We start from the raw sequence: 13243 nt of genomic DNA, 5'->3' as shown, positions 1-13243 counted from the left end.
GAACAACTGTTGAGTCATTTTGAGTATCTTTAATGAAAAAGTAGAAATTAATTTAGAGCTGATGACAAAGAAGGTCCACCACACGGGAGCAGCATGGCAAGTGGTGGGCATTTAAAAACTCAGCAGTGAGCCAGGCCTGGTGGCCCAAGCCTGTACTCCCTGCTATTCTGTGGGCTGAGTCAGGGACAATGAACAATAAATAGCCTTGACAACTTAGCAAGACCCAGTCCCCAAAATAAAGTAAGCAGAGACTGAGGATGTAGCTCAGTAGCAAAGTACTTGAAGTCACAGGTTCAATCCCCAGCACTGAAAAAGGAAAAAAAAGAAAGAATCAGAGTGAGAAGTGGAGAGAGTATGTGCTGCCCAGGAGCCCCGTCAGTTACAGACACATGACTGCACCTCACTTATGGCCACACTCTACACGCAGTTTACAAAGGAGAGTAATGATTGGCTGACCAACTATGAGGTAAGAGGTGATCAAGCCAAAACTAGAAAGAAACACAATCAGGTTCTGTACCAACCCATGAATCACATCCATGAATCCCCAGTGAGTGCTGGTCTGGAGAGCCAGCTGAAGGAAGGCCTGGTCCCCACCCTAGCCTTGGAGTCCAGGACCATACCAGTTACATTGTATGCCCGAATCATTGCAAAGTCTGAGCTCAGAGTTGAACAGGAAACCATAGTGAAGCTGACTTTAGCAGAAGAACTGGGCCAAAGCCTGACACAGGTTGTCAAAGGATGGTCCTCTCCTCCCCTCATCTTACTATGACCTACTAACTTTAACTGTGGCATACTCATGGAAATACTAGATGATTCTATTGCCTACAAATACTGTCAACTTCTTCCCCTCCCCATCTAGAGGCGGCTTGTGCATATTTAAGAGTATCAGGATTATATTCAAGCAGAAATCTTGATTCAGGTTAATTTACATTTCAACCCACATATGATGTGAAACGGTCTTTTTCCGTATCTACAGGCTATGTGGACTGACGAACGCTTTTCTCCAGGACTCTTCCCCTCCTGTGCTTTCTGCCAGGTTCACCTTTCCTGTGTAGTTGGTAGAAGGGGCCCCATGGAATGAAAGCGCTTAGATAAATAGCTCTTTGCAAAGCTAGGTAATTACAATTGTCTTATTGCTTAACAGTGCTTCTCTGGTGAATACTTATTGACCATCTCTCTCTTCTACTAGCATGGGTATCCAAAGGGTGACTTTCTGAAAGCACACATGTAGGCTTCCATTCCACGCACACGGAAGATGCACTATGGCATGAGCCCATTCCTGCAGCCCTACCAGCACACTTGCCCAGAGCCCCTCACTGGGGACCTTCAGTGCAGGTAAGTCTCAGCAAGGTTTGCTCAGGTCTGACCTAAGCCAAAGGACACTGCTCCATCCATTCATGGACAAAGGAGTGATGACTGTCCTCGCCTGCCACAAAACACAATGGTACTCGCCCATTCTCCGACATCTGTCACTGGCCCTGCAAGGCTGAGGCATATATGACCAGGAAATATGGTCCCACGTGTTAGACACCCCTAATCTTCACAGTTGTGTCTTGAAGATGCCACCTGCATGGAACCCAGTAAACAGACACTACCTCATCTCCAGAGAAAGAGAAACACCCCATGACTCTGTTACACAATACAATAACCACAGATGCCATAACCGCAAAGCAGTGTTTGGAGCCGGAGCGTGACACAGGCTGATCTCAACCTCACCCCGGCCTTCAGGACTCACTTGCTCCACAGCTGCTAGGTGGACAGGGCACAGTTCAAAGTCCTTCCTGCTCCTTTGGCCTTGAAGTGATTTTGGCTAAGCTTGGGGCTGGCTCTTCAGCTGTGTCTCTGGTTCCACTGGGTGTGTGGCCAACTGAGGTGGCAACCCTCTATAGTATCCTGAAGTGGAGACATCGTCCACTAGAGAGGATTTTAGTAAACAGAAGAGACACTGTCTTTGGAGCCAAATAAGCCTGTATTTGACTGAATGTGGTCTCAGCCCTAAACTGTGCAATATTGGTGAATTATTTAACCTCTTTAAAGCTAAGCCCTTACCCAGGGAAAGAAAGGAGGTCTGCTAATCTGCAGGATTCTTACAAGAATTAAATTAAAAAGCACTTGCCGGGCGGTGGTGGCGCATGCCTTTAATCCCAGCATTCGGGAGACAGAGGCAGGCGGATCTCTGGGAGTTCGAGGCCAGCCTGGTCTACAAGAGCTAGTTCCAGGACAGGCTCCAAAGCTACAGAGAAACCCTGTCTCAAAAAACCAAAAAAAAAATAAATAATAAAAATAAAAAGCACTTAACACTTTTGCAAGCTCATTGAAATCTGATAAATTTTGAAATCCGAACATCTGATACAGTCAAAGACAAGGCTGCAATGTGATGGAACACTCCTTGTTTGAGACCTCAGCAAATACTGTTCTGACACATTTAGATTTCAATGCACCCATCTCTAGCAGAAGCAAGTGCCCTGAGGCGACTCTGGACAATACATACTTGAGGATGTCACGGCCTCTGCTGCCCATCACTCTCACAGCAGCGAGCAGTTCAGAAGGCTTTCATCTGAGTGGGTGGCTTGGGAAACTCTTGTGTGGATTTAGCCTTGCTCAAAGGCCAAGGATCAGGATCCTCTGAGCAGCCTCCTGAGCCTTTCTCTGTATACTAGGGAGTAAATCTGAGTGCAGGAGCCAGGACCTAGGGAATGCTTGCACGTCAGCACGCAAACCTTTCATGGCTACCTAGGATGCCTAACACACTGGGGGGGGGGGGGGGGGGATCAACCAGCATAGTCATGGTCCTTAAAACAAAAAAAGGAAGAAGAAAGAAAGCTTAAAGCAAATGGTTTAAAAACCATGTGTGTGTGCGTGTGCCTGGATTATATGAGAAGATACCTAACTTTATTTAATGAATGAGAGTCAAACTTCTTATCACTAGAATAAACAGAGTGAGTACTAAATATACTCTCCACATCAAATCCTGAGGATTAATTGGCTTTAAATATGGACTAGGCCTGGCCCTGCAGCTACCACACTCTGGGGAAGGTTTACGGCACACAGCCAACTGGATCACTGGCTCCTCAGTTAGCAGGTCTGTTTATCTCTGTGTAAAGCTGGAAAGGCAGGGTAGGAGATGGATTTCCAGTTCACTCAGTAAAGCCCCAGCTTCCCTCCCCATCCTGAGCCTGGCTGCAGAATATCGTCTAAGAGGTACAAACTCTCAGAGAATGCAGAAGACACAGGGAGGAGGCAGGAGGGTGGTCAGGGTCAGAGGAAGGGGTCCAAGTCTGATTCGGACAGAAAGGCACAAACTGAAAGGCAACAATAGAAGTTAAAGACCTTTTCACATCCTCCAAGTACACACCTTCTAGCATCTTCTTCCCTGGTCTGGAGATTCTGTCTGTGTTGTGCAGTGAAAGTTTACTAGAAAGGCAGAGGCCTGGTACATATGGTGTGGCAAGATGTGAAGACTATGTCTATAAATACCTACGACTTCGTCACGAAGCGCCTACTCATAATGGCTCAACTTTTAAACTGACTGGAGCTATTATCTCTTTCCTATGTCAAGCTTTTATTCCCTTGTGTTTGTTTTAAAATAGCATTGCTGACATTTAATTCACATGTCATACAACTTACCCATTCAGGGAGGCAACCTGTAAAACTAAACTGCACCCATTTACTGTGTGATAGAGAAATGCACTCAACACAGCCCCTTCAGGAGCTGATATACGAACAGGGCAGCCCCCTGGTATCCCACGGTCTGACCATGCCAAGAACAACACTTTGAAGATGAAGCAACCGGAGCCAGGAACTGTTGTAGAATATTATTTTAAGGTGTGTTACTTTTGTTTACGCTCTGGAACATGTTTAATGATGCCAAGATGCATTTAATTAAATAAAATTCACCTGTGGTCAAGAGGCTGCATCAGCAACTAGCTGACAGGAGGTGGCACGGAGGAGCCAGGTGGAGAAGGGTTTTTACAAAGGGGCGAGGAGCAGCACAAGAATTTTGGGGAGACACAGGAGGTGAGCTGCTTAAAGTCTCTCTGAGGAGCAGAACTGCACCTCAAACCTTGAATCTTGAGTTCTTTAGAGGGACAGAGATTTAGTTAAGTTCCCTTCTTAGCTTTGAAAGAGTCAGTACCTGAGGGAACAGAATTATCTTAGGCTGTGGCTTAACCGCTGCTGATAGCAGGGGGTAATTACAGTTGCTGATTTGGACAGCCATGGATTAAAAGGCAACAACAATTTTAAAAATGACAGCAAGGGATGGTATCAGTTAAGCTTTGGTTCGGTCCAGCCTTGGGACTCAGGGCTGCAGAGACAGACATGCATGAAAATATTGACACTTACTTTGGGTCGCGTGTCCACAACATAAATGAAGTCACTTCCGGGATTGGCTTTCCTGATGGCTTGGAGCATCTGCTCGTCCTCCAGACACCGAGCACTGAAGCCAGAAAGGGGCTGGCTGCTCCTGCAGATGGAGGCCTGCAGGAAGAGGCCACAGCAACACAGTGACATCAGAGAAGACCACCCCAGAACAAGGAATCCTTGGTTAGCCTGCACCCCACACCAATGTTGGAAATAGGATTAGACTTTGTGGAAATATGAATCAAAGTCGAAGAACCCTCTACATGGGCAAGCTTTCTGTGTAAGACCTTAGGAATGTGTGAAGATATTTAGATGGGATTCAAATCATGAAACCTAAAGCTATTTAAGCAACCTATTTTCCTTTTCAATAATATTGTTTCTTTTCACTGCTGAAAGTAGAGTAACTACTCTCCTGAAACTTACAAGACACTATTAATGGCAAGACTGAGGAAAATTTTTACTGCTTTTTATCATTTTCTATCCTAGTCTATTTAAAAGATCATAAGCACCCAAAATCAATTCTAAGGGTCACATTTTCCCAGTAATGAAAGCCCACGTCACTATCAGGTTTGCTCAGTAACAGTGTTTAGAAACAAGAAGTTTCTTCAGACTCCTCTTAGCATGTCCTGACATTTCCCTGACCTTCCATTCCAACATCATACAACCATCCTTCCATTTCCCAGGTCCTGCACTAGTGGGTTTAACCAGCTGTGGCTTTAAACAACCGTGGATCAAAAGTATTCAAATAAAAAGTACTGAACCATATTGAATACACTTAGACTTTTTTGTCATCTATCCATAAACAGTCCATCGTAGCAAGTATTTACTTCGGGTACTATTTTAAGCAACCCAAAGCCAATGCAGAGAGGGTGAGCAGTGTACACGCAAACACTAGTGCTGTAGAATATTATTTTAAGCTGCGTTACTTTTGTTTATGCTCTGGGACATTAGTTTAATGATACAAAGATGTTTTTGAACAAATAAAATTCACCTGTGGCCAGGAGGCTGAGTCAGAAACTAGCTGACAGGAAGTTAGAGGGAGCAGTCAGGTGGAGAAGGTTATAAGTAGGGGTGAGAAAAAACACATGGACTTCTTGGTGCTAAGTCATTTATGAGTTTTGTTCCCTAAAAATTTATGCTGTGAATTTAGGAGACCATATTGTATATAACTTAAAGCAAAATAACTCTTAAAAACACTAACATAACTCTCAACAACAAACATACTCAGAATGCGGCTCATAAGTAAGTCTCTAACCATGACCTGCAAAGCTGATTGATTTCAAAGAGAGTCTGTGTGATGGTGAGCTCCGCAAGGCCCATGTACAGAAACAGGATTAAAATTAATGTCATGGGGTGCCTTGATATTTGGCAAAACCAAGAAACCCTAATGCAAGTTCTCTCCACACACTGCTCCTACTGATAAGGACCCTGTCACATAAGTCTCCTGACGTAACAGCCTGTGGCAGCTCGTGGTCACTGAAGTATGGAGTTTCAGTTTTCCTCCAGCCTAAGGTATGGACAAATCAGTTAAACCTCCAGTAGGAACAGGGACAGCCTCCCTGTCACAATACTGCAAGGCCTGACCCCCCCACAGCACCCCATTTTCACACCTCCCTGTGCAACCGCAACATGACCCTTATTCAATGGCTAGGTTATAACAATCAAAAAGAGCATGGAAAGCCACACAGTCACAGAAATCCATGGTCAGCAATGGGACTTCGTAAGGACAAGCCCTCACCCAGAAGCTCTTATATACTTAAACATGATACTGGAATCCAAATGTTGTTTCAGAACACACATGACTATTTTTCCTCCTGCAATTCAGATTTTAGTGTGTACAGAGATGTGAGAACGGGAGCTCAAGGGCCTGCATGGGCAGTGTTTTCCCAGAGTAACCACATCATGAAGGGATGCTCGGAAACAAGTCTATCCGAAGCCTTTGCTGGAACAGCTAAATCCAATGCAGAGGATCCCCGACTTCAATGATAGTCTTAGCTGCTGGAAACACAGGGCAGAAGCAGGCACGGAGGGCATTAGACTAAGCTGGCCTCTGAGATACCTTCTGAGGATCTGATCCTATCTGAGGCACACTGTACCTTTACCCTGTGATATCACACTGACCCAAGAAAGGTTCACTTTTCTCAGAAAAGGGAGCAGAATAGACCTGAACTCACTGTTTAAATACTCTGTCTATACTGCTGCTGGAAGAAAGAACAATCAATTCTATCCCTCACCTAAATTCCTGTCCTCTCTCACCTCATCATAAAATGTCAACGATACCAGCATCTCAATTTAAAGTATAACACCACAAAACCTCACAACTTTCTGTTTTTAAGAAAGAGGAGTCACAACATCCTTTGCCTCTAAACACTGTTCCACTCCTGTGTGGGTTGAAACATATGAGGAGCTAAATAATACAGGCAAGTGTGACGTTTCTCCAGGCCCCATTTCATGGCTGGGGAAAGAGTGGAGGATGCACAGGCACCCTTTCCATGAAGAGAACCCACTGCTAAACAAGTATGGTCTTTTGGAGAAGGCAACCCAGAAGGCTGTTTCCTTATTCTGGTGGAGATGCCTTGCTCAAAATATTTTTTGGAAACTTCCTTTTATCACCGGACAGCTGTTGATCCACCTTGACTGTAGGTAAATTTACATTCACTTATATACAATCACATATATGTACACATATGTGGACACACACGTGTGCACACGCACACAGAGAGTATTGCTTGGTTTTAAATATAAAACTATATTAACCACGAAAATCAAACCTTTTTGCCTGACTTGAGCCAAGTATGTTTTATAGCTGATGGCACAGAATACTGTTACTCCTCCAAGTTTGTTTTTCTGTCTCCCATGGAAACAGAGCTTTAAATTGTAGTTTCTTGCATGGTTACCCAAAGACTGCATTTTCCTGCCTTCTCTGCACAGTTCTGGTGGACAGGATGTGAGCAGAAATGTCACACTTGCTTTTTGGACCTTCCTTTTAAAAGTGAGAGCCTGCTGAGAGCCTCCTCATCCACTGCGTGGAGTGAGGAACTGATGGCTGATACTAAAGCCCTCTTCATCTAAGGGTCAGAAAGACAGGCATAGCACCTCCAGAGGACAGCTTCATTCGGGCAGCTGAACACACTTAGGTAATGTCTGAGTCTGCCATTGTTTTATTGCCAAATAGACATGGAAGGTAAGTTTCTACATGAAACTAGATTGCCTCACACCATCCACAGGATACCCATGTACCACTGAGAATTCAAATAAATACACACTGAGAAAAAGAGACAGAGAGGAGAGACAGAGAAAGCTAGAAAAATTCTCATCCAGGATAAAAACCTAAAAGCCAACTGAAACAAAGGCCTGTTTTGAGACGTACATGGCTTTCTTTACAGTAGTAGGAGAGGGCAGGAAATCGCCGTCTGCTCCGGAACTTGGAACTGCCCACGATGATGTGTGCTGTGGCTGATTTGGGAACGTACAGTTCCGTGGGGTAAGAGTCACAAACCTGTCACCAGAAAACAGAACGGTATGTTGAGGCAATCAAGCATTACACTGTAAATGGACCCCAGAATCCCGTTTCGACATGCCTGAAGGCTACAAATCTTCGCTTTCCTAATCAAGTTACAGAGGGGGCTGTTTCGAGGAAACCTGAAGTCACTTTGAGAAGTGAAGTGCTGCCGAGTCTGTGACAAATCCTGAGGGAACGCAGAATAACTGGACGGCGTCACTGTGCAATGTCCTTCTCTCCAAAGGCTCTTTACATGGGGAAGACAATTTTTCATCAAAAAGGAACAAACTGCAACTCTGCATCCTAATGGCTGAAGAAACATTAGCCCCCTATGTTTGACTGGCAGCCTGTGTGGGGACAATTTCCGAAAATGTAGTCACAGCAGTTACATCCTCAGGTCACCTCTGTGTCCCTGGCACACTGTGTACTTCTTTAGCCTTCTCTGAACACTCCTGTCCCTGGTCTTCTCAGGTTCCTTCCATGCTTCTCCCAGCCTATCCAGTCCCACCTTCTTTCAGGAAGTCTCCTCCCGGGTCCTCCCCTAAGAAGATTTGTAGATAGTGCACCTCCCATTACCACACAATGTACCAGCTTCATCTGTGTTTCAAGTGTGTTGATTTTATAATAGTAAACGTTTGCTCCCCATGGGACCTGGTGCCTTCGAGGATCATAGGACTGAGAGTCAGAAATCAGCTGCCTGGTACATGGTCTGGCATCTGTGACTCTGCAACCTTCAAGAGCCAAACTACACCGGATGCTTTGGTTCTCTGATCTCCAAAGGTGATAGTTTAGTAATGAAATTTTAGGGGTGGACAGAAGAAACAATCAGATAACAGCCATGACAGAGCACTTTATAAACCACTGGAGCCAAAAGAAATGCCAGCACTTGGCAATGGTGTGTGCTGCTGGCTGTCGGTGTTTGGTTTTCCCATCAGTCAATCCATCAGATGGCAGTTTCCTGGGCTTCATCAAGCAACTGTTTTTTGTTTTTTGTTTTTTTTTTTTCCTGGAAGTCAAGCATCTTTGGAGTCATAGCAACAGAATCCACATGGGTGCAGCAACAGAGTAATACTTTAACTACGGATCCTTTAGCCAACACCACCCACTCTTACCACACTACAAGTCGCCACTGAAGGGAATGAGAAACCAAATGAGAGTTCTCAGCCTCCTGTCAAGACTCCGTCTATCCCTGCCTGCCTTCACTAACTCTCTTAACCAGACAGCTCAAAATCATGGAGCAAAAGGCCATAAAAGGAATGACCACAGGTCCAAAGCATCATTTCAATCTCAGGTGGGCTCGCACTCTCAAGGAAAGCCCTGCTCCAGAAGTGGAGAGCCCAGCCTACTAGTACCCAGACAGCAAGAATGGGGCCACAGAACATTGCACTTCCTTCCTGATTCCAGCCTAGTGTCTGACTCTGTCTCAAGCAAGCAAGCTCTAGAATATTAATACAAACCACTCCTGCTGGCCCACAGGTCAAACATGTGATCACCCAGCAGACTGTCATATGCTGAAAATGACCAGTTTTGAAAGGAAGTAGGTTTTCAGTAAACTGAGGATTACCTAGCCTCTTCCTAATAACAACACGAAGAAACTGAAAGGTTTAATGCCTAAGTGGAATAACAATCTGTACTAGGGAAGACTTTTCAAAATACTGCACATAGTTTCTGGAGATCAAGAGGAAAGTGAAGGACCCTGCAGCTCCTGAAGTTCTCCCAAGGCCAGAAAATATCTAGTGTAGTCCAGGCCACACCACTGTGTACCCCATGGCTGAAATGATACTAGGGAAAGACAGAGCCCAGTCCAAAACTCCGAGGCTGTCCTGCTGTCTCTGCATTAGCGACTGCACAAGACAGACACTACCTTCTAGAACAGCAGAGCCATTACTCTCAGAGGAGACCGTGGACCTTCATGTCGGCCGATGCAAAGGTCAAAGCTCCCCTATCCGGGCCCAGTCAACAATTTCCAAGCTTGCAAATTGGCTAGCACAACTTCGTCTCTTGAACACAGCTCTATTAAATCTTGTTTCTTCAGAGCACTGAGCCCTAGTCTATGAGCCAAGTAATTGGCATTCTGATGCATTTTCTAGTAGGATCTCCAAGACGCTAAAGCAACTGCTAAATCAATTAATGATGATAACACCCTCAGGCTTCCAGTGCCATTTACTTGAGTTCTAATCACCATTTTTACATAGCTGAAAAGAATGAGATATATTCTTTTAAAGCAGGTATCACTCTCAAGTGAAAACTGAGAGTCCTATCCTGAAAGCTACAAATACTTATAAAGAAACTGAAGACACAAATGGAATGATACTTGAATTCCTATATCAGAAGGCCCAATATGGCTACAATGTCCCTACCCAAAGCAACCTACAGACTAGAGGCAATCCTATCAAAGTCTAATGACCATTTTTGCAAAAACACAAAAATTTATCCTAAAACTAATATGCATTCTAAAGAGACTCCATATAATCAAAACATTTTTTTTTAAGAACAAAGTTGGGGATTCCTACATCATAATTTGAAGACAGGTTAGGCAGCCACAGATATCCGAGGAATATGAAACTATCATAAAGACAAACAGAGCAACAGAATGGAGGGCTCGTGAATAAACATCACACAGCTGCGGACCCTAACAAGGGACCAAAGCTGTTCTTGGAAAAAAATGGCTTCTTATCTGGTTACTGGAAAAACTAGAAATGTACACCCGAAGTGAAAAGGTGAGCCCTTAACCCTTACAAAAATGAACTCAGTATGGATTAAAGATGTAATTGCAGGACGCAAAAAACTACGAGGAATCGCTTCACGTTAAGATCTAGTTTTCATTTCCTATGGATTATGTTAAAAGTGTAATCAGTGGCGAAAAAAGAAAAAACAAAACTACATTGCACATTAACTTTTATGCATCTAAGGAGCAACCAAAAGAATGCAAAGGCAACCAAACAAATCACGGGTTTACTCTCCAGAATACACAAAGAAATCCATGTCAACAAATCAAATGCCTTGGCTAAAAACAGGCAGGAGACTTAACACCCTCAAGATGTTCACAGTCAGCACACACAGGAAAGGACAGTCAGAAGCACTAACTACCCTGGCAGGGAAACAAGTATCCTCTACACTGAGAAAATGCCACACAACTGTCAGGCTGGCCACTGCTAAGACAAAGCCAAAAACAATTGTTGGCAAAGAAGGAGAGAAACTAGAACCTTGTACATGCTGCTGGGACTCTAAAGCAATGCAAGCACAAGAAACAGTAGGAAAGTCTTTGCAGCTTTTAAAATGCAATCATTACATGAGGCAGAAACCTCACTCTGGTAAATAAGCGTATGAGTAGGGAGACTGCAAAGGTGTGTTCACACGGCCCTGCTAGAAGCAGCACTGCTGCTGGGGGCCAAGAGACAAACACAGTTCCCAAATCCATCAGCGGAAGGATGAACAAATGCTTCCTGTTCACCTCAGACTACCGTCCATCCTAAATGGAAGTAAATGCTGCCATATAAGCCAATAGAATCACATGAGAGAGAACGCTGCATGATTCTTTTTCATGTGCAGTATCTAAAGGAGTCTAATTCATTAAAATGGGAAGTAGAAACCTAAACACAGGCCGAGCAGAGAGGGGAGAGGGGAGAATTACTGTGTAAGGTGAGCTCTGGAGTTCAGTGCACGCCTGAAAATGATGAAGGTGGCAAATTTGGAAAGAAATTCTGTCAATCTTAGAAATCTCATGGCTGTCACTTTTACAACTAGTTCACAGAGTTGTAATCAAAATCCCGGTAACGACAAATGCGTCACACAATATAATTTATGCTACTGCATTTTAAAATTTCTCAGGAATCACCCGACATTTCTGTCTGGTTTTGAAAATCAAAAGGAAAAATTCAGAGAAAAATGGGAAAAGTTCACAAGACTGAAGCATGTTTTTCTCTTGCTTTTTACTTCTGACTTGACTTTGTTAATGAAACAAGTTGGGCTATTGTTTATGAATAAGAAAACATTTTTTTTTTTGTCCTCACTAAATAAATTAGCCTGCATTTCTCACTAAATTAGCCTGCCTTAAAGGCCCATGTGTATCAGTGGGGTCTTGCCCTAAGGAATCTTTTTAGGTAACTCCTGCGTTCAATCATTAAGCTGCTACCACGTCCTTACTTTATTATGGGAATTACTGTTAGACCCAGGCAGAAATGAGTAACAGAGAGATGGGCCGTGAAGATGTCACATTCTCAGAACTGGTCCCTACTGCCCTGGGTACCTTCCAGTAAATGTATTTACCTATACAGATGATATCCACTCAAGATGCTATCCATCCACGCTATCCAAGGTGTCTGAGTCAGATGCGAATGGGCAGCTTCTTGTCGGGAACTGAGGTACATCTACACAGAAACACTGGCCTTATAACTTACTTCGAGGAATTTATGACAAAGAGTATGAGCAACATAAAGTAATTTATAAATAAAAGATAAGATTTAGCTTTAGGGAACTGGAGTAAACAAGTCTGATTAAACAGATGGTTTAGATCATATTTTAAGTTATATTACAAGGAAGATTGAAAACTATTTCCCCATTTCCAGGAACAGAATTTAGGCCCTCTGAACGCAGGTCAAGTGCTTTACCACAGAGCTCATCCTCAGCCTGACTAAAATACTAACCACGTAATAGACACCAATTACTTTACCTGAATAAAGGTAATCTCAGGGTTGTATATAAAACAAAGAATGTACTTAGGGAGTTAGACTGCCACGAGCAAGTGTTGCACGTATCCTGGCTCATGTGGCGTTGACATCAGAGTTGACAGTAACTAACCTGCCCAAGACCACACAATCAGAGCATAGCAGAACTCTTCTGACATCACCTCCATCACTGGCAAGTTCCTCTCGGCCACCCACTTAAAAGGACTTGTGCCAAGTATAAAATAACTCATAAAGCAAGAGGGGAAATACATATTTTTCTTAATCATAAGGTCATGAAGTGGATTAAGATGGAATTTTCCTCAATGGATGGCTAGCCAGAACTTACTATGTAGACAATCTCTGTTCTATCAGGCGGGCAATAGATAAAGTCAAGTCTGTTGTATTTCTCAAGTCAGAAAATCCCGCGGTTTCCACCTTTTCTGTATAACACTCTGTAAATGGCCGGCCTTGTTTTTGCTGTGTGTTACTCTGGAAAAGAAACGCTGTGTGACACATGGTTTTCAGTCTGTGTAGAACAGGACTCCGGTTACTATGCATGAGTCACATTGGGGATGTTAGCTCTGAGGGGTAAGTCACCAAAAGAAAATACAATTCACTGGCTGCAGCTCGCAGTATTTTCTTCGTTGATCAAGAAGAGTCACACAGTCGCTTTAGAAATAAAGACATCCATCGACTTCCTTTGCTTTAGAGC

The 13243-nt window shown here is 43.7% G+C and overlaps 1 protein-coding gene across 1 annotated transcript in view; it reads right to left on the bottom strand.

Annotated features, from left to right (window-relative positions):
• Nucleotides 1-13243, bottom strand: part of Mtmr7 (myotubularin related protein 7) — an 80529-nt gene that overhangs the window by 31016 nt on the left and 36270 nt on the right. Inside the window, exons 5-6 of the mRNA XM_057752456.1 lie at nucleotides 7733-7861; nucleotides 4345-4479 (exon numbers count right to left, since the gene is read on the bottom strand). Of these exons, the coding sequence (XP_057608439.1) occupies nucleotides 4345-4479; nucleotides 7733-7861 (264 nt within the window). The remainder of the gene's footprint in view (nucleotides 1-4344; nucleotides 4480-7732; nucleotides 7862-13243) is intronic.

This window comes from Chionomys nivalis, chromosome 20, assembly GCF_950005125.1.
Source record: "Chionomys nivalis chromosome 20, mChiNiv1.1, whole genome shotgun sequence".
Classification (NCBI taxonomy): Eukaryota; Metazoa; Chordata; class Mammalia; order Rodentia; family Cricetidae; genus Chionomys; species Chionomys nivalis.
The sequence above is the reverse complement of the archived record's forward strand: the minus strand, read 5'-3'. Positions and strand labels throughout refer to the sequence as shown.